Source organism: Oryctolagus cuniculus, chromosome 17 (genome assembly GCF_964237555.1).
Source record: "Oryctolagus cuniculus chromosome 17, mOryCun1.1, whole genome shotgun sequence".
In the NCBI taxonomy this organism is placed as follows: domain Eukaryota; kingdom Metazoa; phylum Chordata; class Mammalia; order Lagomorpha; family Leporidae; genus Oryctolagus; species Oryctolagus cuniculus.
The window spans coordinates 18,299,999-18,326,444 of NC_091448.1; the positions used below are offsets into that span (position 1 = coordinate 18,299,999).

Sequence of the window (26,446 nt, forward strand, 5' to 3'; positions counted from 1 at the left end):
TCCTTTGCCGTTGGTTCACCCTCCAATGGCCGCCGCGGCCGGCGCGCTGCGCTGATCCGATGGCAGGAGCCAGGTGCTTCTCCTGGTCTCCCATGGGGTGCAGGGCCCAAGCACTTGGGCCATCTTCCACTGCCTTCCCAGGCCACAGCAGAGAGCTGGCCTGGAAGAGGGGCAACCGGGACAGAATCCGGTGCCCCGACCGGGACTAGAACCCTGTGTGCCGGCACCGCTAGGTGGAGGATTAGCATATTGAGCCGCGGCGCCGGCCCAGAAAGGCTCTTATAAGTGCATCGTCTTGCAGTCTGGAGCATTCCCAGGCGAGTAGCAGTAAACATTCATTAGTCTTTACATACCTACCTGCGCCCAATTTCATCAGGCCTGGAGGTCCAAGCCCAGAGTTCCCACAATTTGGACCAACACCTTGCCAGTGTCTGAATCACTTCTATATTATCCTTTTCAACCATACTTCGATTGTCAAATAAACAAATAATTTTTTTAATTTAAAAAAGAAAGTTCTTCCTTAGATAATTTTGAGTCGTTAAGTCATGGGGCCATGGAGAACAATGCTAATTCCTGTTCTAAAAATCAGGTCCCTGGCCAAACAGCTTGAGATAACCTAGCGCTGGGGTCATCCACTTCCCCTGCTCCCAACATATCTGAAGGACGTCTGTCTGTCCATCAATAACTGTGTTGGCCAAGACAGTGACAGGGAAAGAGCGATGTCTGTCCCACCAAAAAAGGTATCTGCATCTGCCTGCAGCCTTTTGTTTAGAAACCCCCCGGGACTGGCATACTGGGTAAAGCTGTCGCCTGCACTGCCAGCATCCCATATAGGCGCCGGTTCTAGTCCCGGCTGCTCCACTTCCGATCTAGCTCTCTGTATGGCCTGGGAAAGCAGTAGAAGATGACCCAAGTGCTTGGACCCCTGCACCCACGTGGGAGCCCTGGAAGAGGGCTCCCAGCTCTGGCAATTGCTGCCATCCAGTGAGCTAGCCAGCGGATGGAGGACCTCTCTCTCTCTGCCTCTGCCTCTCTCTAACTCCGCCTTTCAAATAAATAAATCTTAAAAAAAAAAAAAAAATCCTTCCAGATGATCCTGCTTTGCCAGATACTGCCTTACAGTGTTATGAATGAACTATTGGCGCACAGCAGTGGCCTTGTATTCTAAGCAGGTATCCCTTTGATTCTTCTTTTTAAAGATTTATTATTTATTTTTTAAAATATTTATTTATTTGAAAGAGGGAGATGAGGCCGACACTGTGATGTAGCGGGTAGCCACTGCCTGCAGTGCCAGCATCCCATATGGATGCCAGTTCGAGTCCCAGCTGTTCCACTTCCAATCCAGAGCCCTGTTATGGCCTGGGAAAGCAGAAGATGGCCCAACTCCTTGGGCCCCTGCAGCGGCGTGGGAGACTCTGAAGAAGCTCCTGGCTCCTGGCTTCGGATCAGTGCAGCTCTGGCGTTGCAGCCAACTGAGGAATGAATAGTGGATGGAAGACCTCTGTGTCTCTGTCTCTGTCTCTGTCTCTGTCTCTCTCTCTCTCTCTGCCTCTCCTTTCTCTAACTCTGACTTTCAAATAAATAAACAAATCTTTAAAAAAAAAAAAAAAGAGAGAGAGAAGGAGGGAGAGGGAGAGACGGAGAGAGGGAGGGAAGGAGGGAGAGGTCAAAGCCAGGAGCCAGAGACTCCATCCTGGTCTCCCACATGGGTGGCGGGGATCCAAGTACTCGGGCCATTTCCCCATGCATCAGGAGACGTAGGACTGGACACAGAGTAGCTGGGTCTCGAACCGCTTTGATATGGGAGGCTGGTGTCACAAGTGGCGGCTTAACCCACTGCGTCACAACACTGGCCCCAAGATTTACTTATTGAATTGAAAGTTAAATTAATTGAGAGTTAAAGAGAGAGAGAGATCTTCCATTGACTGTTTCACTCCCTAAATGACCAAACAGCTGGGGCTGTTCTAGGCTGAAGCTAAGGCTGGGAGCTCCATCCAGGTCTCCCACATGGGTGCAGGGGCCCAAGGACTCGGGCCATCTATTGATGCTTTTCCAGGCACATTAGCAGGGAGCTGGATCAGAAGCGGAGCTCTGGGCTTAACCAGCAGCCACAAGGCCAGCCCCTGCCTGTGGTTCTATCTGCCTAGAGCCCCTGTCCGCTGCCCTGGGTGGTCCCAAAACAAAGGCTGAAGGGCTGGCTGCTGTAGGGGCTTCACCCAGGCGCCTCCTCATACTCAAACTCTACCCTTTACAGTGATGCAATCAAGGGCTTTTTCTGCTTAAACACACAGGCTCTGTTATTCAGGAGGCCAATAATAAGCTTTGAGCTGGCTCTAGCTGCTTACCTAAGGATCTCGTTTCATCCTGACAGTGACCTGCAACTCAGCCACCCCCGTGCCCTTGGCGCTGAGCACGAGGCTGGGAATACAACGCCGCCTCCAGTTTTGTTTGAGGAACAACCCTCTGGGTCCATTGGAGATGACTTCTTTGACTCCTGGTTCTAAAAATTTCCCTTTGTTTATTTTAAATAAATATTAATACGCAATTAAATTTATACCATACTTCACAAATATCATTAATATTTATTCTTTATTTAAAAGCTTCCAAAAAAAGAAAAAAAACAAAAACAAAAAACCCTTCCAGAGGCTCTCACCAGTGAGATGAAATCCAAACTCCTTCACCTGAAACAAGGTTTCCCGTGACCGCGCCCAGCTCACCCCTCCAGACACGTTTCCCCGTATGTTCTCCCTCAGGGAAGCGCGAGGAGGAGGGCAATCCAGCTACTGCACCAGGCTTTGTGTTAGACCGGCCAGGTTCAAGTCTCAGCCCCACACTACACAGCAATGAAACTTGGGACAAATCATTGCGCAGGGCCAGGACTTGAACATACGGGGTGTGGGCGAGTTCACCACTAGACCAAATGCCCACTCCTCGGCACACTCCTTCTCAATGCCCACAGCACCAAGCAGGAGGCTGGGCCCAGGGCGCTGCAGGCCCACGTGTCAGGCTGCGGCTCAGGGAGGAAGGCTGAGTTCTGGGGAGGGGCAGCTGCGAGGGCCGCCTCCCTGTTCCTGATTTCACACGAGCTCCCTAGCCCTGTTCTTCAGAAGGAAAGCCAGGCTGCCGCTTAGGAAGATTTTTCCAACAAAATATTTGCTCCTGTCTCCCCCACTGCTAAAGATCCTCCAACGGCTCCCAAGTCTTTTTTTTTTTTTTTTTTTTTTAAGATTTATTTTAGGCCGGTGGCACGGCTCACTAGGCTAATCCTCCGCCTTGTGGCGCCGGCACACCGGGTTCTAGTCCCGGTCGGGGCTCCGGATTCTGTCCCGGTTGCCCCTCTTCCAGGCCAGTTCTCTGCTGTGGCCAGGGAGTGCAGTGGAGGATGGCCCAGGTGCTTGGGCCCTGCACCCCATGGGAGACCAGGAAAAGCACCTGGCTCCTGGCTCCTGCCATCGGATCAGGGCGGAGCGCCGGCCGCAGCGCGCTGGCCGTGGCGGCCATTGGAGGGTGAACCAACGGCAAAGGAAGACCTTTCTCTCTGTCTCTCTCTCTCACTGTCCACTCTGCCTGTCAAAAAAAAAAAAAAAAAGAAAAAGAAAAAGATTTATTTTAATTGAAAAGCAGAGTTACAGAGAAAGAGAGGGAGAGACACATCTTCCATCCGCTGGTTCACTCATCAAATGGCCGTAACGGCTGGAGCTGAGCCAATCTGAAGTCATGAGCCCCGAGCTTCTTCCAGGTCTCCCACGGGGGTGCAGGGGCCCAGGGACTTGGGCCATCTTCTACGCTTTCCCAAGCCACAGCAGGAAGCCGGATTAGAAGAGGAGCAGCTGGGACTAGAACCGGTGCCCATAGCGATGCTGAGGAGGCTTACCCCACTGTGCCACAGCACTGGCCCCTGAAGGGATATTTGTGTGAACCTATGGGGTATGTGCTCTTTCTAATCTAAGAATCTTTACTATCTTTTTCCCAATAGGGACATCTTTTTGTGCTTTTTAATGTGGTAACAATGCGATTCCTGAGGGTGCTGTGGATCCCCACTAGTTTTCAGGATCTGCAGGGGAAGGCTGGAATCTGTGGGGGAGTGCAAGCTGTACAAATGAGAGATGCCACACCCTAGGCCACAGCCTAGCCTGCCGGGGAGCCTCTGAACTTCTGAGCACAAACCCTGGCCCTCAGTGTAGACGGTTCTCTTCCGAAGCTGCACCCACTAAAGGCCCAGCCTGAACTTCCCCCAGGGCCTGTACTCGCAACCACTGAATTTTCCTTTCTTCACAAACAGCTGAGAAGGGATAATGGCGGGATTGGCACTAGCAGCAATTTCACAAGGACGCCCCCAGCCACCCTCAGAACCCTGCTGTACCCCGCCACCTTCCTACAGTGTCCCTGCTGGCAAGAGGGGGTGGGAGGAGCGAGCAGGGTCCTCCTGAGCTGAAAGCTGGGAACGTTTACCTCGTGAACAAGAATGTCAGGGACTAGATACGAATCGCTGAGAACGCCACAGCTCTTTGCAAGGCCACAGGAATGCTTTTTTTTTTTTTTTTTTTATAACTCCTAAAGGCAGAGCTTGGCCACCTTTCCGCCAACTGGAGCTGTCTGAAGGTGGAAAGCTCTCTCTCCCAGGGGAGTACGGGGGTGAGGGGCTCACACAATTCTTGGAGCCTCAAGAAAACGTTTGTAAATCCAATTTTGGAAACTTCACATTGCTTTGCTTTGGGCCATTACCCTGTAACAGTGTGACTGTGGGTCCAAACGGAAACTCAGGAGCAAAATGGCATGCGGCAGCGTTCAGTTATCAAGTGGTCACACAACCACAAACGCTGAAAATCTTCAAAAACATCACATCCGGGCAGGCATCTGCGCAGTGGTTACGCTGCTGCTAGGGACACACACCCCCCAAATCACGGTGCCAGGTTCAGATCCTGGCTACTCGGCGTGCTTGCCATGACCCAGCCCAGGCTGCTGCAGGTTCGGGAGTGAACCAGCCTACGGACGAACGCCCTCTCTGTCACTGTCTCTCTCTGCCTTTCCAACAAAGAAAAAGGAATTTTAAACAGAAAATCTAAAAAAGGAGGCTGGAGGATCCTTCTAAAAAACCTTTCAGTTTTATTATAGAGAAATCATAGATCCTGCAAAGTCGAAATGAGGATGCTAACTTGAAAAAAATCCCACGAAAGGCAGTAAGTGCCTCTGAGGTCACTTCTAACTCCAAAATTCTCAGAGGTGTTGGATTCCAGAACTTTGGACTTCTACATTCTTTAAAAAAAAAAAAAAAGATTTATTTATTTGAAAGTCAGAGTTACAGAAAGAGAGGGAGACACAGAGATCTTCCAACCACCGGGTCACTCCCCATACGGCTGTAACTGTCAGCGCGGGGCCGGGTCTCCCGTGTGAGTGGCAGGTGCCATCTTCTGCTGCCTTTCCCAGCCATCAGCAGGGACCTAGATCAGAAGCGGAGCAGCCGGGACGTGAGTAGGCCGCCATGTGGGACGGTGGCGCTACAGGCGGCGGCCTTACCCGCTATCCCACTTACATTCTGACCCTGATCCTGACAACCACATTGCTTGCCTCCTTTCCAGAAAGGTTTTCCACTGAGCACAACCTGTTCACTTGCATTACAGCATAAGGCAGGGGTAGGCACTGTGGTAGGCGCAGCTCGGGACGTCTGCACCTCACACCCAGCGACCTGCTCATGCATCCTGAGAGCAGCGGAGGATGGTCAAATACCTCTGTGCCACCCCTGGGGGGCAGCACGATGGAGTTCCAGGCTCCTGCTTCAGCTTGCTCCCATCTTGGCTGGTGTGCATATTTGGGGAGTGAACCAACAGATGGGCGACCTCTCTCTCTCCATATATACAATTCTGCCTTTCAAGCAGATGAAAATAAACATTTATAAACAAATGTAGACCAGGCGTCCTACTTAATTTTGAACTATAAGGAGGGCCGAGTCCACAGAAATTAGCCCTTCATTCCCTCTAATCACTCTTCCTTGGCTGGGCTTCGCTAGCATTCATTCAACTTCTGCATATCTGTGGGGAAAGAAAACACAGGTCTGGGACTTAGAATACGAGATATGAGCGCCGGTCCAAGGCCTGCAACCGGGTATCAGCTGCGATTTATATTTTTACAAGCACAACTTTCCCCTTCCCTGTCTACTTCAGAAGGTCACGTGGACTGAAGTGGGGGGAGCATTTGGCACGGGTAAGCCGGTCTAACACATGGAAGGCTTCATCATCTCTACCCTCGCCTTCCCCTGCAGCTGCACGGAGGCACTGTGTCCGCGGCAGGCTCTGCTGAGAGTGGTGACAGCTGTCAGCCGAGGCCGGCCTTCCAGAGTCAGATATAAATGATTGGGTCACACTGACTTCTCTGTTCCTACACTGGCCTAAGAGGAGCGGCCTATGTTTAGCTCTGTTGTGTGTATTCTTTCCCAGGGCCAGATGGGAACTGTTTCTTCCCATTTCGCCCCTTTCCCCCTCTAGGGCAAAGCTCGTTTCCCTTTTTGGCCACAGAGCTCCCTGACAGTAAGCGGCCCTCCCCTCACCAACCACCACTCCCCAACCCTGGGAAGGGGCCCTCTCCTGCGCACCCGGGTGTGAGATGACTCAGTGACAGGCGCGAGACCCAGGGCCTGGAGCATTCGGGCCAAGGACGGGGCTTTCGTGATGGCGAAGGACTGGGAGGGCCTGGGCCAGGGAGATGCGATTCAGTCACTGATCTGGCTACTTGCTGGCCAGGAGACTGGAGCTTCCACGCTCTGCGAGTCAGTGTGTGCACAAGGAGGCTAGGCTTGAGGAGAGCATTACATGAGCTAACGGACGAGACGCCTTCCTACAGAACCTGGCTTAAGTGCTCACGAGAGGCCTTGGGGAGGGCTCTCCCATGTGGGCGGAAGAGCTTGGAGGAGCGCGGTACCCAGACGCCCGGAGGCGGCGAGCCCTGCCGGCCCAGCACTCAGGCTTTGAGGCTCAGGGTCCCTGCACCGCACACCGTAATTCACCGCCTCTCAGGAGGCCCTCGAGACTCCCGGCTGAGAAAGGTGGCTGGGAGCCAACCGGGCCTTTTACAGGAAAAGCCCTTTCCAAGAAGGCTGGGCATCCGGGCTCCCGGCGGGTCGTACCCTCGGGCCTCAAACCCTCTCACTTACCCAGGAATGACAACGGTCCTTAACGGAAGCCAATAACGACGGCATTAGTAAGAGCAGGCTGAAGTCAAACCTTGGAGTTTGAAGCCTCCATGCCTGCAACGCTATCCAGCCTCAAACTACAACTCCCAGCATGCTAGGCGGCCGCCGGAGCGAGCCGTATCTGCCCGGCCAGCCTCGCGCCCCTTCTCCCCTCACTGCACGGCCGAATGCCCAGTCTTCCGGGTATTTCTGTTCCCACCTCCGACAGCCTCACCTCATGATTTCTGGGTATTGTAGTCCACCTTCTTCAGGCTTCCTGGTTAGGAGCCGTTCCCAGTGGCGGCTCCCTTGCCTAGAAAAACTACAAAACCCAGAATACGGCGCACGTTCCCCTCGTCCAATAGGAGCCCCCCATGTAGCGGGGCGCGGAGCTCCGCTCTCGCAACTCAAGATGGCGGACGAGAGTGAGACAGCAGTGAAGCCGCCGGCACCTTCGCTGCCGCAGATGATGGAAGGGAATGGAAACGGCCATGAGCACTGCAGCGACTGTGAGAACGAAGAGGACAACAGCTACAACCGGGGGTAACTATATCCCCGGAGTCCAATTCCCTTCCAGTCCCCCACAACCTGGGTCTCTGGGGTGCGGGGAAGTCACCCGGAGCTTAGTCTAACCCCACCCCCGTATTCTTATTGGCTAAAGCATTGGGATCCTGCCTGGCGATTGGTTGCTGCCTTTGTCTTTTACCAGGGGTGGGTGCTCAGTATATTAAGGGCCGAAGACATTCAATACTTTTATTATATAAAAGTTCTTCTGTGTAATGTTTCACTCGTGTGCTTGAATCGCGTCCTGGGAAAAGAGCATGTTGGACGATGGTTTTCGATGGAACGACGCGGGGCAGTCCAGTAAGCACAGTTAAAAGAGAACGTTACTTACAGGGCTGGTGAGAGCAACGTGCCTAGCAATAAACGAATAATAAAACATTTCGCAGCCGTTCGCATCCAGTGAGGAAATTCATCGGGCTGTACAGACCTTACATATAATTATGTTGTAAAACAATCACTGCGAGAGAATCCCAAAATACAGACTCACCTTATAAACCCTGTGCAGTTGAACCGTGTGATAATGTTTTGATTTATACAGTGTCCGTTATTCCAGATCATCTGTTTCCTGATGTTAGGTCTTCAGCATCTTTGCTGTGTTAACTTTGTGAAGCAGCCCCACGTGTCAGGAGATTGAGTGATGTTCTCCTTGGGCAGGGTTTGCCGTCTGTGGGCTTAGCAGTGCATTTCCTGTACTTTAGGGTCTTGCAACTTAGTGTCTGCTGTATTTGTTGCTCGCGGAGAAGAAATACACCAGATGTTTTAAGTGTTGAGTTCCTTTTTCCAAATCAGTTTTCACTTTTATAAGCCACAGTGTATCGCTGGTGCTCACTCGCTCTCTTCCTGTCTTGTTTTAAGTGAAAGTCTCCAGATGCTGTTCTGGGTGCAAAACTCTTGCTGAGTCTGATTTTTTAGCTAGCTTGTTTGCTCCTGGAGGCAAAGACCAAGTTTGAGGTCTTTGAATAAACTTTTTAAGTTTTGTTTGGTTTTTTTGTTTGTTTGTTTGTTTGTTTGTTTTTGCTTGCTGCTTTGTAGCACTGGGAGGGCAAACGAGTGTTTAAATTCTTTGTAACATGCTTATGTTGATTTAGGCTGAATAGATCAGGTTTTATGTTCTTCGACCAGCATTAAAAATCGTAAGACAAATGTAGAGAAAAAGGAAGCTAGCCAGATTTGTTTTTTATAACTGTTCTGTTGCTGTAACTCAGCACAGATTCTCACATAATAAAAACCCGCTTCCAAGTTTGAGATTCCTGAGTCTGGATGCGAGAAAGAGGAAGTGGGAACCCAAGAAGGGAAAGGGCAGCCCTGTTGAGCAGAGATTACCGTCCTGGATGCGATGGTCAAATGTGGAAGTCACTTCAGAAGTGAAAGTGTGGCTTTTGGGATGCTGTTTATGTAGTTGCTTTTTTCTTTTTTTAAGGTTTATTTATTATTTATGTGAAAGGCAGACTTACAGAGAGAGAGGCAGAGACAGAGAGATCTCCATCCACTGGTTCTTTCCCCAGATGGCTGCATCAGCCAGGGCTGGGCCAGGCAGAAGCCAGGAGCTAGGAGATTCTTCCAGGTCTCCCACATGGGTGGCAGGGCACCAAGCACTCGGGCCATCTTCCACTGCTTTCCCAGGCACATTAGCAGGGAGCTGGATCGGAAGTGGAGCAGCCAGGACTCAAACAGGCTCCCATGTGGGATGCTGGTACCAGATGGTGACTTAACCCACTATACCACAGCACTGTACCTGTAGTTGCTGTTTTAAAAAAGATGTACTTGTTTATTTAATGTATTTGAGAGGCAGAGAGAGAGGAAGGGAGGGAGAGGGAGAGACAGACTCACCAACAGAGTTCTACAGTCAGGGATGTACCAGGCTGAAACCAGGAGCTGGGAACTCAGTCTCCATCTCCCACATGGCTAGCAGGGACCCGACTACTTGAGCCGTCGCCACCACCTCCCAGGTGTGTGTGAGCAGGAAGCTGGAGTAGGAGCACAGAGCCAGGCTCTGTGCTGCAGGCTGTGGGTGTCCTAAGCAGTGTCTTAACTGCTAGGCCAAATGCCTACCCTTGTGTAGTTCCTTATATTTTTCTCTGCTAAATTGATGCCCTGACCAGTATCTGTAGTTGTTTAATTAATTTTATTCCTAGTAATTTATGAATCACTTCATAAAACTATTTCCGGATAGCTTTGTGTTTAATTTGTAGTGCAACAAAATGATAACCTCACAAAACTTTGAAAGTGTTTTTTCTCATTGTGCTTGGTTGTGGTTTGGGTGAACAGACTAGGTTTTTAGCATGCGTAGTCTGGGTGTCTGTGAAAATGAGTCTGAAACTGGCAGGTGACACACAGGAGGCCTGGTCTGGAGGAGAGAGTTGCTGTGGTGCTTAGAATCGGGGGGAGAGTCGACAGTTCTTTCGTTAACTTTCAGAGCAAAGTGTTTTGGGAAGAAGCAGTGTGGTGTACTGGGAAAAGCTTGGACTGGAGAGTCATTCAAACCTTTTTTTTTTTTAAAGATTTATTTATTTATTTGAAAGGCAGAGGCAGAGGCGGTGGGGGGGGGTGGCCTTCCATCCACTGCTTCGCTCCCCAAATGATCACAATGGCCAGAACTGCACCCATCTGAAGCCAGGAGCCAGGATCTTCTTCCAGGTCTCCCATGTGGTGCAGGGGCCCAAGGACTTGGGTCATCTTCCACTGCTTTCCCAGGCCATAGCAGAGAGCTGGAAATTGAAATAGTGCCCATATGGGATGCCAGCACTGCAGGTGGTGGTTTTAGCTGCTACACCACAGCGCCAGCCCCTCAAGCCTGTTTCAAAGCCTAATTCTGACACAATGCTCCTATGACCTTGGGAAAATTACTTAACCTAGAGTTACGTGGAGGTTAAATGCGATAACATCTGGAATACTGCTCTCCTCCCTTCTGTTCATTCTTGAGGTCACTCCTGACTTTCTCCCAGTTTGCCCTATGTTCTTACCACATACTGTATTTTTTGGTAGCTTCTTTCGTAGCGGTCATTAAATAACCTTTGACAGTTTTGTGTAATGTGTCCAATTTCTGCTTACCTTTCTTTTTTTTCCCTTTAAAGATTTATTTTATTTATTTGAAGGGCAGAGTTACAGAAAGAGAAAGAGGAGAGAGAGAAAGAGATATCTTTGAGTTGCTAGCTGAACTCCCCAAATGGCCACAATGGCCACAATGGCCACAATGGCCACAATGGCTGGGGTTGGGTCAGGCCAAAGCCAGAAACCTGGAACTGCATCCAGGTCTCCTACCTGTGTGACAGGGCTCAAGTACTTAGGCCATCTGCTGCTGCTTTCCCAGATGCATTAGCAGGGAGCGGGATCAAATGTGGAGCAGCCTGGCCCAGTTTGGTAGAGTTTCATTTCCCCTCACTGAACGGAAGGAAGTTAGATTTGTCTTTTCTTTCTTTCTTTCTTTCTTTCTTTCTTTCTTTCTTTCTTTCTTTTCTTTTCTTTTCTTTTCTTTTCTTTTCTTTTCTTTCTTTTCTTTCTTTTCTTTCTTTTCTTTCTTTTCTTTCTTTTCTTTCTTTTCTTTCTTTTCTTTCTTTTCTTTCCCTCAAGATTTATTTATTTATCTAGTTGAAAGGCAGAGTTACAGAGTGAGAAAGAAATCTTCCATCTGCTGGTTCACTCCCCAGATGGCCAGTGCTGGGCCAGGTTGAAGCCAGGAGCCAGGAGCTTCATCCAGGTTTCCCACATGGGTGGACCAAGCACTTGGGTCATCTTCTGCTGCTTTTCCTAGGGCATTAGCAGGGAGCTAGATCAGAAGAGGAGCCCCTGGAACTTGAACTGGCACCTGTATGGGATGCCAGCATTGCAAGCAGCAGCTTAACCTACTATATACCACAGCACCAGCCCCCATATAAGATTTTTTTTTTTTTTTTTGACAGGCAGAGTGGACAGTGAGACAGAGAGACAGAGAGAAAGGTCTTCCTTTTGCTGTTGGTTCACCCTCCAATGGCCTCCACGGCCAGCGCGCTGCGGCCGGTGCACTGCGCTGATCCGACGGCAGGAGCCAGGTACTTCTCCTGGTCTCCCATGGGGTACAGGGCCCAAGCACTTGGACCATCCTCCACTGCACTCCCTGGCCACAGCAGAGAGCTGGCCTGGAAGAGGGGCAACCGGGACAGAATCCGGCGCCCCAACCGGGACTAGAACCCCGTGTGCCGGCGCCGCAAGGTGGAGGATTAGCCTAGTGAGCCGCGGTGCCAGCCCATATAAGATTTTTTTTAAGTTTTATTTATTTAAAAGGCAGAGTTATGGGGTGGGGGTGGGGGAGCGGAGATCTTTCATCTGCTGGTTCACTCCCCAAATGGCTGCAATGGCTGGAGCTGGGCCAGTCGGAAGCCAGGAGCCAGGAGCTTCTCCCAGGTCTCCTGCATGAGTGCAGGGACCCAAGCACTTGGGCCATCCTCCGCTGTTTTCTGAGGCACATTAGCAGGGAGCTGAATCAGAAGTAGAGCAGCCAGGACTCAAACTGGTGCCCATATGGGATGCCAGTGTTGTAGGCATCAACTTCAACTGCTGCACTACAGTGCCAGCCCTGCCATACAAGAATTTAAGAGGATAGCAAGGTGCTGTGATGTAGCGGTTAAAGCCGCTGCCTCAGCCAGCACCCGCTACCCATATGGGTGCCAGTTTGAGTCCTGGCTGTTCCACTTCTGATCCAGCTCCCTGCTAATGTGCCTAGGAAGGCAGTAGAAGATGGTTCAAGTGCTTGGGCCCCCGCACCCACATGGCAGACCTGGAAGAAGCTTCTGGCTCCTGCCTTCAGCTCAGCTCGGCTCTGATCATGGCCATTTGGGGAGTGAACCAGCAGATGGACAGTCTCACTCTATGTCTCTGTCTCTCTCTCGAGAAGGAATTTCTCCTTTCAGTGTTAGTGATTCTGTAATATGCAGTAAAGGTTAATGACAGTTAAATGCAGTCCCTGGGGCTGGCATTCTGCATCCTGGGATGCCTGCTACTTTGAGTGCCAGCTACTTCCTTGCTGGTCCAGCTTCTGAATAATGCACCCTGGATGGGGGCGGGGAGTAGATGATGGCTCAAGTGCTTAGGCCCTTGTCATCTGCTGTTGTACTCCCCAAATGCCTGCCGCAGCTGGGGCTGGAACAGGCTCCAGTCCAGGCCTCTGAGGTGGTAGTAGTGTCCCACCCACCTGAGCCATCACTGCTGCTTCCCTGGACCACACTGGCAGGAAGCTGGAATCAGGAGCCAAGCTGGGACTGGAACTCAGGTACTCTCACACGGGGTGTGGGCATCCTAACCAGCAGCTTAACTGCTAGACCAAGTGCCTCTCCCGGAGTTTGGTTCTTGATGTTTCTAGTTAGTATATATTTCTTCCATAATAAAACAAGCAGAAGCAGTTGGTGAGTGTAAAAAGCTCATATGAATACAACCTGTATGTGTACATGCATACGTACACACACATATATATCTGTTTACAGTTTTTCTGTTACTGTATGCAGGAGTTCCAAGTGGTGTCTTAACTGCTGTGGCAAACTCCCTGCTCTGCCCCCATTTTTTTTAATGAAGGGCTTTCCAAAAAAGTATTGCTAAAGAATAAACCTTGGCCGGTGCCGCAGCTCACTAGGCTAATCCTCCGCCTTGCGGCGCCGGCACACCGGGTTCTAGTCCCGGTTGCCCCTCTTCCGAGCCAGCTCTCTGCTGTGGCCAGGGAGTGCAGTGGAGGATGGCCCAGGTGCTTGGGCCCTGCACCCCATGGGAGACCAGGAGAAGTACCTGGCTCCTGCCATCGGATCAGCGTGGTGCGCCGGCCGCAGCGCGCCAGCCGCGGCGGCCATTGGAGAGTGAACCAACGGCAAAAGGAAGACCTTTCTCTCTGTCTGTCTCTCTCACTGTCCACTCTGCCTGTCAAAAAAAAAAAAAAAAAAAAAAAAAAAAGAATAAACCTTGGGCTGGCGCTGGGGCATGGCGGTTGAAGCCACCACCTGTGGTGCCGGCATCCCATGTGGTACAGGTTTGAGACCTGGCTGCTCCACTTCTGATCCAGCTCTGTGCTATGGCCTAGGAAAGCAGTAGAAGATGGCCAAAGTCTTTGGGCCCCTGCACCCGCATAGGAGACCCAGGGGAAGCTCCTGGCTCCTGGCTTCGGATCGGCACAGCTCCGGCTGCTGTGGCCAACTGGGGAGTGAGCTAGTGGATGGAAGACCTCTCCTTCTCTCTCTGTGTAACTCTGACTTTGAAATAAATAGAGTTAAAAAAAAAAAAAAGAATAAACCTCATTTGCCATCAGTGAACTTTGATTTTAGGGTAACAAGTAAGTTTATCTGGGTGTTTTGAATGAGAACCTTTAAACTGTTTCTGTTTTAGGAGTCCTTTGGGTTTATTTTGCAGTGTCATCTATGCCGCGGAGATGGTGGTAAGCCCCAGGGCAGAGGGCTGTCTCTGCCTCTCTTCCTTGGGACAGGCTTGTCTGACTCCTTACAAAGCTTCCCTGCTTCCTGTTTGTGAGATGTTGTCCCCTGAGAGAGGCCTTTCTGAAAGTTAATTCCGTAAAACTGTCCTGATCCGCTGCTTCCTTCTTCAGATTCTCGAGGAGTAGCTCTTGCCGTGTGTGTTCGATGGCTTGTAGCTGCACTGAACTCGCGGAGCGAAGACATTTTTTTAGTGCTCGTCTCTTAATTACACCCTTCCGCTTTTGATTTTTCAAAAGTAGATCAAAGCAGAATTCTGAAAAGAGAAGCCACATCACAGATATCAAATAAGTGTTCTAATTTTGTTTCCCAATTAACTGGCAATTAAAAGAAACTAATCAAGAGCTGCTTCAAAGAGAAGAGACGGGAGAGCCGAAGGAACGAACACTCAGTGCGAGCCTATTTCAGGGAGACGGCCGATCTCTCACGCCGTCCTCCGCTGTGCTCACGGATGCCCCCGCCTACCAAGTCGGCAGTTAACCCTTTGCCTGTGGCCCCCACAGATGAGGACATAGCACTAGACTTAAATGACTTGGGAGGAAACCTCTCTGACTCCTTATCTGAAGTCTCTACCCTTTAAACCTCTTTGCTGATTCCTCAAAGAAGGTAGCCTTGTGATTGTAGCGTTTTTTAAAAGTTTATTCATTTTTATTTGAAAGAGTGACAGGTCTTTCATCCACTGGTTCACTCCCCAAATGCCCTCAGCAGCCGGGGCTGGGCCAGGCTGAAGCCGCCAGCGTGGGTGGCAGAGGATCAAGTACTTGAGCCTTCCTGGCGTTAGCAGGAAGCTGGATGGGAAGACGGAGGTGGGGCTTGATCCTAACCACTTGAGTAGGGGGTGCAGTGTCCCTGCGGTGCCACAACACTTGCCCCTGGTTGCTGGATTTAAGGCACAAAATATGTGTTCTCTATGGAAAGCGACAAAAACCGGAACTGCAAAATTCTTCAACAAGGTCAGTGTTTGCTTCAAAGAAACCTTTGCAGTGCCGCTGACTGAGAAGGAGCTGAAGGTTTCCTGTAAGCGTCCAGTACACGTGCTGGTGAGCATTTTGCGCAGTGTTGAAACACTGGGACGCCCACATGTCGAGGGCCCGCGTCTGAGTCCTGGCTGTACTCCCAGTTTAGCTTCCTGCTTCTGTGCACCCGGGGAGGCAGCCGTGATGCCTCAGGTATTTGGGTCTCTGCCACCCATGTGGGAGACCTGGGCTAAATTCCTGATTTCTGGCTTCAGCGTGTCTCAGATCCTGGCCTTGGTGGACATTTGGGGAGTGAACCAGCGGATGAGAGCAGTCTCTTTCTGCCTCTCAAATACATAAATAAAAATTAAAAAAATAAATGTTATCTATTTCTGTTATTATTATGTGTTGGGCATTGTGTTAAGCCCTTAGTGTGGTTTATCTCATCTGTGATTTCATGTCTGAAGACTATTTGGTTTAGATTTGGTTGTGAGACTTGGGTTCGCATTGCCGCCTCTCCTGACATATCAGAGGATCCATTTTGGACTTCGCCCTACTGAGTTGACTTCTGTATCCTGAATCTACGGCATGGATCCTGTCTTTGGTTCAGCAACCATGACTTTCCCAGGACTAGGGACCAGAGCTGGTAATGGAAGTGGCTGACCCCTTTAACCCATCTGTGTTAGACCAGTATCTTTTTCTGAGGTCATTCTTGTGTGGGAAATTGCTACCAGTGTTGTCAGCGTTCAGAAAGTTACTGATAATGGTCTCTGAACAGAATTGGATTTGACCTTGGAGCCGGCAGGTCATAGTCGTGCTTAGCAAGGAAACTCAGAAGGTATGGAATTTTCGTGTTGGTCTCATACCCATTTTAAACAGTTTAATGTATCAGAATTTTTGATCTCCGAGAAGCAGTTATTCTCGGACAGGAACTGGCTTGTGTACCTTCACAACTCTGGCTGACTGTCCCTGGGAGGGCAGAGGGCAGCCCTGTCCACAGGCTGCTGTGTCCCTTGGTGGCAGTCCTGCAGTGTTTTCATTTCTCCATCGTTAGGGATTCCCAAGTGGAGTTGGAGAACTGCGTAAGTGACGCAGCAGGACAGAGTGGGGAGCTGGGACTGACCGGCGCCCTGGGCCTTTGGTCCTTCTGGTAGAGTTCCTGGTGAACGTATCATGCCTCAAGAGGAAATAACTTGCGGAAGGATTCACTGATGTCTAAACGTAGACTCAAAGGGGTACTGGAGACTTGGGTATGTTTTACAGAGTTCCTCGGGAAATTTTCAAGTTTAGCCCAAAGATTTCTGTTTTTTGGCGATGGAAGACAGGTGACCCAAAGTTGTGACTTTCATCTTCTGACCTTTTTCTCTATGTCTTATAAACTTGTGGTCTGTGTTTAAGACATTGGAACCATGTGAAATGGTTACAGTGGAGCTGTCTCCATTTTCACTGTCTGGGAATAGGAAAGATCTTAAGGAAGAGGAAAGCTGCTTATTTAAAATCCCAACCAGTGCCTCCCAAGAGCACAGCATTTTCTGCTGTTTTCCTAGGGTGTTCACATAGCTGCGCAGTGGAGGCAGTACTAACGCTGTTCTCCAGCCCTTTGTTGGGCTGCAGCTTCTTAGTGTGGTGTTTTAGTTCATGGTGCCAGAAGCTTGTTGAACCCTTCCCTGTGTGATCAGTACAGCCAGCATGCTGTGGGATGGACCCTCTGTGTGACCAGTACAGCCAGCGTGCTGTGGGATGGACCCTCTGTGACCAGTACAGCCAGCGTGCTGTGGGATGGACCCTCTGTGTGACCAGTACAGCCAGCGTGCTGTGGGATGGACCCTCTGTGTGACCAGTACAGCCAGCGTGCTGTGGGATGGACCCTCTGTGTGACCAGTACAGCCAGCGTGCTGTGGGATGGACCCTCTGTGTGACCAGTACAGCCAGCGTGCTGTGGGATGGACCCTCTGTGTGACCAGTACAGCCAGCGTGCTGTGGGATGGACCCTCTGTGTGACCAGTACAGCCAGCGTGCTGTGGGATGGACCCTCTGTGTGACCAGTACAGCTAGCATGCTGTGGGATGGACCCTCTGTGTGACCAGTACAGCTAGCGTGCTGTGGGATGGACCCTCTGTGTGACCAGTACAGCCAGCGTGCTGTGGGATGGACCCTCTGTGTGACCAGTACAGCTAGCGTGCTGTGGGAACAACCTTGTAAGATGTGCTCCCTGTGCTCAGGACATTTTTAATGTCATTGGGAAGCCAAGAAAGCAACAAGTGTGGCAAATAAAGTAGTGCATTGTTTCAGAAGCCGTAATTTTAAAAGGGACGGCAGGGGAGACTGATACCACATGGCCCACTTTCCTCACTGCCTCTGATATCTGCCCCTCTCAGACTAACACTGTGTTCTAGGACCCAGTGCGTTTAAGCAATATCTATTGGCTTTGAAGGATTCTCTGATAAATCATTGCAGGAACAAGACTGTAGCACTGGAGAATGGCCCCTTTAGAGATTGGTGACCTGGGGCCGGCGCTGTGGCGCAGCGGGTTAATGCCCTGGCCTGAGGTGCTGGCATCCCATATGGGGGCCAGTTCAAGACCCAGCTGCTCCACTTCTGATCCAGCTCTGTGCTATGGCCTGGGAAAGCAGTAGAAGATGGTCCAAGTCCTTGTTCCCCTGTATCCACCTGGGAGACCCAGAGGAAGCTCCTGGCTCCTGGCTTCAGATCGGCACAGCTCTGGCCGTTGTGGTCAATTGGGGAGTGAATCATCGGATGGAAGATCTCTCTCTCTCTCTGCCTCGCCTCTCTCTGTGTAACTCTGACTTTCAAATAAATAAATCAAAAATCTTTACAAAAAAAAAAAAAAAGCCCCCCCCCAAACAAACAAACAAACAACAACAAAAAAAAAACAAGAGAGAGAGATTGGTGACTTGTCCCTGGTTCTAGGAAATTAGTTGCTGACCACTTTGCCTCACCTTGGTTTCCCCATGTGTAGCCCCCGGGTTGAGCCAGATGGCCCTGAGATGACTTCCAGCATTGGAAGCTTAGCTCGTCCTCCCCCGTGATAAAAGCTTTTGGTTCCCAGGTGTGGATTTTGTCATCCAGTAAGAGCGAGAGGAGGCCCACATTTTGATCCCTTGTCTGGAAGTTCTCTTCTTCTGTTCCTCTGTCAGCTTGCCGTTCCCTCCCACCCACTCACACACCCAGTAATGCGCTCTATTTCTAGAAATAAATGCTGAGGTTAATTTTCCATCTCCTCCCCCGGCCCTGATTTTAGACAAAAATGTCCACAGGATTTCTTATGTTTGAATATTTAGAAATATTTTACTAAAAGATGACCTTTTTAAAAAAATATTTATTTATTTGAAGGAATGACACAGAGATTGAGATTGAGATCAAGATCTATCAACTGGTTCACACCGCAGATGGACACAATGGCTGGAACTGGGCCAGACTGAAATCAGGAGCCAAGAGCTTCATCTGGGTTCCCATGTGGCTGGCAGGGACCCGAATACTTGGGCCATCTTTCATTGCTTTCCTAGGTACAGTAGGGAGCTGAATCAGAAGTGGAGCAGCCAGAACTCAAACTGGCACTCAAATGGGATGCCAGGATGCAGGCCGTGGCTTAATTTGCTGCACCACAATGCTGGCTCCAAGACAATATTTCCTGATTGTTTTTCTTCCCTCTTCTGGATCTGTCATTCTAATTTGTCCTTTATTTGCTAGGTTTTAAGGACTTGAATTGATCACCTGTACTTCAGAAGTCACACCTCCCTTTCCATAGCAGGTATCTCTTTCCCAGCCTGTACCCATGGCAAATTTCATTGAATTTTCTGCTCTTTATTTTGGAACCAAACCAAATTAGGATTTGAGTTGCTGTATTGTAAGGTTCTGACTCTGACCAGTCTCAGTTGAAGTGTAGTAAGGTGATAGGCAGCTAAGATTTCAAAAATTCCTGTTTAGGGACCACCGCTGTGGCATAGTAGGTTCAGCCTCCACCTGTGGCACTGGCGTCCCTTGATGCATTATGCTAAGTGAAATATGCGAGTAACAAAAAGACATATTCTGTGATTCCATTTACATGTGATACCTATATTAGTCAGATTCATAGGGACAAAAAGTTAATTAGAATAGTGCTCGTCGGGGCTAGGAGTGGGAGGAATGGAGAGTTTCTGTTTAATGGGTACAGAATTTCAGTTCTGCAGCCGGCGCCGCGGCTCACTAGGCTAATCCTCCACCTTGCGGCGCCGGCACACCGGGTTCTAGTCCCGGTTGGGGCGCCGGATTCTGTCCCGGTTGCCCCTCTTCCAGGCCAGCTCTCTGCTATGGCCAGGGAGTGCAGTGGAGGATGGCCCAGGTGCTTGGGCCCTGCACCCCATGGGAGACCAGGAAAAGCACCTGGCTCCTGGCTCCTGCCAGGATCAGCGCGGTGCGCCGGCTGCAGCGGCGGCCATTGGAGGGTGAACCAGCGGCAAAGGAAGACCTTTCTCTCTCTCTCTCTCACTGTCCACTCTGCCTGTCAAAAAAAAAAAAAAAAAAAAAAAAAAAGAATTTCAGTTCTGCAAGATGAAAAGAGTCCTAGAGACAGATGGTGGAAATGTTTGCAGAATTATGTACTTAATACCATTGAACTATATATATATATTTTTAAATTTATTTATTTATTTGAAAGGCAGAGCTACAGAGAAGCAGAGAGAGAGAGAGATCTGTTGGTCTTCCATCTGCTGATTCAGTCCCCAGATAGCTGCAATGGCCAGAGCTGAGCCCATCTGAAGCCAGGAGCCAGGAGCTTCTCTTGGGTGCAGGGACCCAAGCACTTAGGCCATCTTCTGCTTCCTGAGGCCACAGCAGAGAGCTGGATTGGAGGAGGAGCAGCCATATGGCACCCATATGGGATGCTGGCACTGCAGGCCGTAGCTTACCCTGCGGCATCACAGAGCCAGCCCCATTGCTTAAAAAAAAAAAAAGGGTTTATTTATTTATTAAAAAGTCAAAACAGAGAGAGGGAGAGACAGAGATATCATCCATCTGCTGGTTCACTCCCCAGATGGCCTCAGTGGTGAGGGCTTGGGCCAGGCCGAAGCCAGGAGCTTCATCTGGGTCTCTCATGTGGGTGGTTGGGGCCCAACACTTGGGCCATCTTCCACTGCTTCCCCAGGCCATTAGCAGGGAGCTAGACTGGAAGTGGTGCAGTTGGGACATGAACTAGCACCCCAATGGGCTGCCAGCATCACAGGTGGTGGTTTAACCTATGCTGCAATGCCAGCCCCTGGCATTGTTTTTAAAGGGATTTGTTTTAAATGGATACCCAGTGGTGAGCACCCTGGTGCAGGCTAGGATTTAGCAAATTTAAACAGGATTTTTTAAAAAAGATTTTATTTATTTATTTGAGAGGTAGAGTTACAGAGAAAGGGACAGAAAGGGCTTCCATCCACTAGTTCACTCCCCAGATGACCCCAAGATGATCAGTGCTTAGCCAGGCCGAAGGAGCTTCTTTTGGGTCTCCCATGTGGGTGCAAGGGCCCAAGCACTTGGGCCATCTTCCACTGCTTTCCCAGGCTCATTAGCAGGGAGCTGGATTGGAAGTAGAGTAGCCAGGACTCAAATTGGCCCCCATATGGGATGCTGCCATTGCAAGCCAGGGCTTTAACCCACGTGCCACAGCACCAGCTCCACTTAACTTTTTAAAAGTATATAGTTCATGGCCGGCGCTGCGGCTCAATAGGCTAATCCTCTACCTAGCGGCGCCGGCACACCGGGTTCTAGTCCCGGTCGGGGCGCCGATTCTTTCCCAGTTGCCCCTCTTCCAGGCCAGTTCTCTGCTGCGGCCCGGGAAGGCAGTGGAGGATGGCCCAAGTGCTTGGGCCCTGCACCCCATGGGAGACCAAGAGAAGCACCTGGCTCCTGCCATCGGATCAGCGCGGTGTGCCGGCCGCGGCGGCCATTGGAGGGTGAACCAACGGCAAAAGGAAGACCTTTCTCTCTGTCTGTCTCTCTCACTGTCCACTCTGCCTGTCAAAAAAAAAAAAAGTATATAGTTCAGGGCCTGGCATTGTGGCATAATGGGTAGGGCAGCTGCCTGCAGTGCCAGCATCACATGTGGGTGCCAGTAAAAATCCCAGCTGCTCCACTTCCAATCCAGCTCCTTGCTAATGCACCTGGGAAACAGAAAAAGATGGCCCAAATCATTGAACCCTGCACCCACACAGGAGACCTGGATGAAGCTCCAGGCTCCTGGCTTTGGCCTGACCCAGCCCTGGTCATTGAGGCCATTTGGGGAGTGAACCAGTGGATGGAAGACTATTTCTCCCTCTCTCTCTTTCTCTCTTTCCTTCTTTGTAATTCTGACTTTCAAATGAATAGATTGTGGTACAGTAGGTTAAGCCACTGCTTGTGACATCAGCATTGCATCTCATTTATCATTGCTGGTTTGAATCTTGCACCTCCATTTCCAGTTCCAGCTTCCTGCTAATGCATCTGGGGAGTCAGTAGGTGATAGATCAAGTCCTTGGGCCCTGCCACCCACATGGGAGGCCTTGATGGAGTTCTAGTCTCCTGGCTTCAACCTGGCCCAGACCTGGCTTTTTCAGGCATTTGGAGAGTAAACCAGCAGATGGGAGACTCTGTCTATGTATGCCTGTCACTGTGCCTTTCAAATAAACAAAAACAAAACTTCAGTTTAATATGTACTGTGTAATATGTACTACCTTTGTACATTTTTAAAGTTTATTTTTATCTATCATTCAAAAGCCCAGAGCAACAGAGAGAGAGAGAGAGAGAGAGAGGGAGAGATCTTCCATCTGCTGATTCTCTCTCCATATGCCCGCAAGAGCCAGGACCAAGCCAGGCCAAAGCCAGGAGACAGGAGCTCCATCCAGGTCTCCCATGTGGGTGGCAGGGACCAAGTATTTGAGCTGTCACCTGCTGTTTTCCAGGATGCACATCAGCAGGATCTTGGATCAGAGCAGAGGCAGGAACACATGGGTCTCAGGTATTCCTACATGGGATGGACTCTTTCCAAGCAGCAGCTTAATCCACTGGGCCATAACATCCACCCCATAAATAAGTTAAAAAGATTTAAAATTATGCTGAATTCTTGGAGAAGGACTGGTCTGGCTTCTGTGTAGTCCAGATCCAAATTGAGGACATTCTGTAAAATGGCATTAACTTCTTACTATTCCCCCCCCTTTTAATACTGTTTAGAATAAGTTTATTTTTATTTATTTGAAAGGCAGAGTGACACACACACACAGTTTCCACTGACTGGTACATTTCCTAAATGCCTACAACAACCAAACTGGGCCAGGCTGAAGCCAGGAGTCTGGAACACCATTCTGATCTTCTGTTTTGGTGGCAGGGACCACCAAAGTACTCGAACTGTCACCTGCTGCCTCCCAGGGTGTCCATTAGCAGGAAGCTGGGTTGGAAGCAGAGGATCTGGGACTCAAACCAGGTGCTCCAGTGTGGGATGCTGGTGTCCCAAGCAGTACATTAACCAGCTAATACGACGCTGGCCACTTAGGATACTTCGTAAAGTCCCACTCAAAGTGTTTCCTGAGCTTGGTTTCTCGTAAGTAGTTAAAATTAGTGTAATACCTTGAAAGCTAACCCAAGTAGGCTCCCTGTTGTCTTCCTGTTTGGGGATGTTGCCTGTGAGACCATGGTGAGTTCATGATGCTTCTCATGGATGTGGTTCAGTGCCTGGTAGCTCGATGTCAATGACTCATTCTAAAAAATACAACCTCGCTTTTTTCTTCAGCTGTCTGTATGCGTCATATACAAGTTGAAACAGGATTGTTGCTCAGTAACTGCATGTGTAAATTCAAGCCAATGCAAGTAAAATTCTCATTCTGTTTTGGGTCTTGGAGTTTTTAGCCACTTATATTGATACAATTTGAAACAGAACAAGAGTCCAGCTAGGACCTGAGAAGTGATAGCTACATGCAAGTATTTCTCCTGACTATCAAGAGCAAAGGCACTGGCCGGTGCCACAGCTCACTAGGCTAATCCTCTGCCTTGTGGCGCCGGCACCCCGGATTCTAGTCCCGGTTGGGGCGCCGGATTCTGTCCCGGTTGCTCCTTTTCCAGTCCAGCTCTTTGTTGTGGCCTGGGAAGGCAGTGGAGGATGGCCCAGGTGCTTGGGCCCTGCACCCCCATGGGAGACCAGGAGGAAGCACCTGGCTCCTGGCTTCAGATTGGCGCAGTGTGCCGGCCGTAGCAGCCATTTGGGGGATGAACCAATGGAAGGAAGACCTTTCTCTTTGTCTCTCTTTCACTGTCTAACTTTGCCTGTCCAAAAAACAAAACAAAACAAAACAAAACAAGCAAAAAAAAAAAAAGAGCAAAGGCACTGGAAGGTAGTTTGTTGTGTTTGTTTTTTTAAAATTTATTTATTTGAAAGGCAGAGTGACAGGGAGAGCCAGAGAGAGGTCTTCCATCTGCTGGTTCACTTCCCAAGTGACTACAACAGTTAGGTCTGGGCAAGGTGGAAGTCAGGAGCCATTTCCTACAGTGATGGCAGGGACCCAAATAATTGGCTATCATCTGCCCTCTCCCAGGCTGTGAATTAGCAGGAAGCTGGATTGGAAGCTGAGCGTCAGGCACTTTTTTTTTTTTTTTTTTTTTTTGACAGGCAGAGTGGACAGTGAGAGAGACAGACAAAGAGAAAGGTCTTCCTTCCGTTAGTTCACCCCCTAAATGGCCGCTACGGCTGGCACTGCGCCAATCCGAAGCCAGGAGCCAGGTGCTTCCTCCGGGTCTTCCACGCCGGTGCAGAGCCCAAGGACTTGGGCCATCCTCCACTGCCTTCCCTGGCCACAGCAGAGAGTTGGACTGGAAGAGGAGCAACCAGGACAGAACCAGCGCCCCGACCGGGACTAGCGCTGCAGGCCGAGGATTAGCCTAGTGAGCTGCGGCGCTGGCAAGCATCTGGGACTTCAACTGGTCCACCAATGTGGAATGCCAGCATTGCAAGCGGCAACTTAAGCTGCTGTATCACAACACCCACCAGCCTCAGGGAAGTTTTTTTTTTTTTTTTTTAAGATTTATTTATTTTAAAAGTCAGAGTTACACAGAGAGAGGAGAGGCAGAGAGAGAGAGAGAGAGAGAGAGAGGTCTTCCATCCACTGGTTCACTCCCCAATTGGCTGCAGTGGCCAGAGCTGCACCAATCTGAAGCTAGGAGCTTCCTCCGGGTCCCCCACGTGGGTACAGGGGCCCGGGGACTTGGGCCATCTTCCACTGCTTTCCTAGGCCACAGCAGAGAGCTGGATCAGAAGTGGAGCAGTCAGGACTTGAACGAGCACCCACATGGGATGCTGGCATTGCAGGCGGCGGCTTTACCCACTATACCACCGTGCTGGCCCTGGGAAGTTAGTTTTAAATACTGATTCTACACACTTGTACAAGCTTTTGGAGTGGGTATGTGGCAAAGCAGCTTAAGTTTCTTGGGATGCCCATATCCCATATGCACATTTGGGAGGCAGCAGATGGTGGCTCAAGTATTTGGGTCCCTGATACCCGCTTAAGAGACCTAGATGGAATTCTGGTCTCCTGGCTTCAGCCTGACCTAGCCCCTGTCATTGCAGGCTTTTGGAAGATAGATATTCTCTCCCCCCCCCCCTTTCAAATAAAATGAAAACAAAGTTTAAAAAAAATTTTTTTAATTACAGATTTTATTTTAGGAAAAGACTTCTACAGTTGAAAAAGTAATTTCCATTTTTTCATGTGAAATTGTGATTAATAAGAATCCAGTTGGTTCCTATGCAGCAATTCTAAGCCTAAGCCCTTTTTTTTATTTGTTTGAAATGTTGAGTTATAGAGGGAGTGGGGAGAGAGAGGGAAATTGATCCTCCATCTGCTGGTGCATACCCCAAATGGCTGCAGTAGTCCGACTGCGCCATTCTGAAGCCAGGAGCCAGGAGCTTCTTCTGGATCTCCCACATGGGTGCAGGGGCCCAAACACTTGGGACATCCTCTGCTGCTTTCTCAGGCATATTAGCAAGGAGCTGGATCAGAAGTGGAGCAGCTGAGACTCGAACCGTTGCGCATATGGGATGCTAGTGTTGCAGGCGGTAGCTTATCCTGATATGCCACAACACTGGCCCCAACCTAGCCATTTTGATTCTTCTATAGAAATATAAAACATGATTTTGGAGGTAATCCACATATAGGGACCAGAAAATTCATTTCTTTTTTTAAATTTATTTATTTGACCGGTAGAGTTATGGATCAGATAATTCATTGCATAAGCTGATACTAATAAGAATTTCTTTTAAAAAGTAATAGAGAGGGACAGAGTAAGACAGACAGCTCTTCCATCTGCTGTTAACTTCCCAAATGTCTGCAACAGCTGGGTCTGGGCCAGGCCAACCTAGGAACCAAGAACTACATCCAGGTTTTCCACTTGGGTAGCAGGGGCCCAAGCACTTGAGCCATGGATCAAAAGCAAAGCAGCCAGGACTCTTAACTGGCACTCTGTTATGGGATAGGGGTGTCCCAAGTACCTTAACCTGTTGCATCATAACACCTTTCCACTAATAAGGACTTAGGTATTGTTTCTAACTGTGGGACAGTCCTTTGTCTCCTTTCTTGAGCCAATTGTTAAATGTTATGGTGCTGAGGCTGACGTGAGAATGTCTCTGGAATAAGAAAACCTCAGGGGCCGGTGCTGTGGCTTAGTGAGTAAAGCTGCTGCTTGCTGTGCTGGCATCCCCTATGGGTGCCGGTTCGAGTCCCGGATGCTCCACTTCCGATCCAGCTCTCTGCAATGGCCTGGGAAGGCGGTGGAGGATGGCCTGAGTTCTTGGACCTCTGCACCCACATGGGAAGACCCGGAGGAAGCTCCTGGCTCCTGGCTTCGGATCAGCACAGCTCCAGCCATTGCAGTCATACAGGGAGTGAACCAGCAGATGGAAGACCTCTCTCTCTCTCTCTCTCTCTCTCTCTCTCTCTCTCTCTTTCTCTCTCTCTCTCTGCCTCTGCCTCTGCCTCTCTGCCTCTCCTTCTCTCTCTGTGTAACTCTTTCAAATAAATAAATAAACCTTTAAAAAAATAAGAAAACTTCATAGAGTTCTCATAAACTGCAAATGAGTTAATTTTTTAGAAACCTTCTATTTAAGGTATATAAACTTTGTGCATTTCATATATACAAATTTCGAAGCATAGTGATTCTTCTCTCTCTGCCCTCCCTCTATCTGCACTCTCACCTTTCTTTCTCTTCCCTCTCCTATTCCTGTATTTATTTTATACAAAGATCTATCTTCAATTAACTTTATACTCATAAGATTAACCCTACAGGGGCCGGCGCCATGGCTCACTTGGCTAATCTTC

The 26,446-nt window shown here is 49.7% G+C and overlaps 2 protein-coding genes across 3 annotated transcripts in view; one reads left to right on the forward strand and one right to left on the reverse strand.

The window, feature by feature from the left end:
- Positions 1-7,348, reverse strand: part of DCAKD (dephospho-CoA kinase domain containing) — a 37,353-nt gene extending 30,005 nt beyond the window's left edge. Inside the window, exon 1 of one of the 2 annotated variants that reach the window (XM_008271616.4) lies at positions 7,148-7,348. The gene's annotated coding sequence lies outside the window, so the exon portion shown is untranslated. The remainder of the gene's footprint in view (positions 1-7,147) is intronic. The other variant, XM_051825776.2, reaches the window with a different exon arrangement.
- Positions 7,349-7,540: 192 nt separating this feature from the next.
- NMT1 (N-myristoyltransferase 1) overlaps positions 7,541-26,446 on the forward strand; it is a 41,675-nt gene continuing 22,769 nt past the window's right edge. The window contains exon 1 of the mRNA XM_002719442.5: positions 7,541-7,708. Within this exon, the coding sequence (XP_002719488.4) occupies positions 7,578-7,708 (131 nt within the window). The 5' untranslated portion in view covers positions 7,541-7,577. The remainder of the gene's footprint in view (positions 7,709-26,446) is intronic.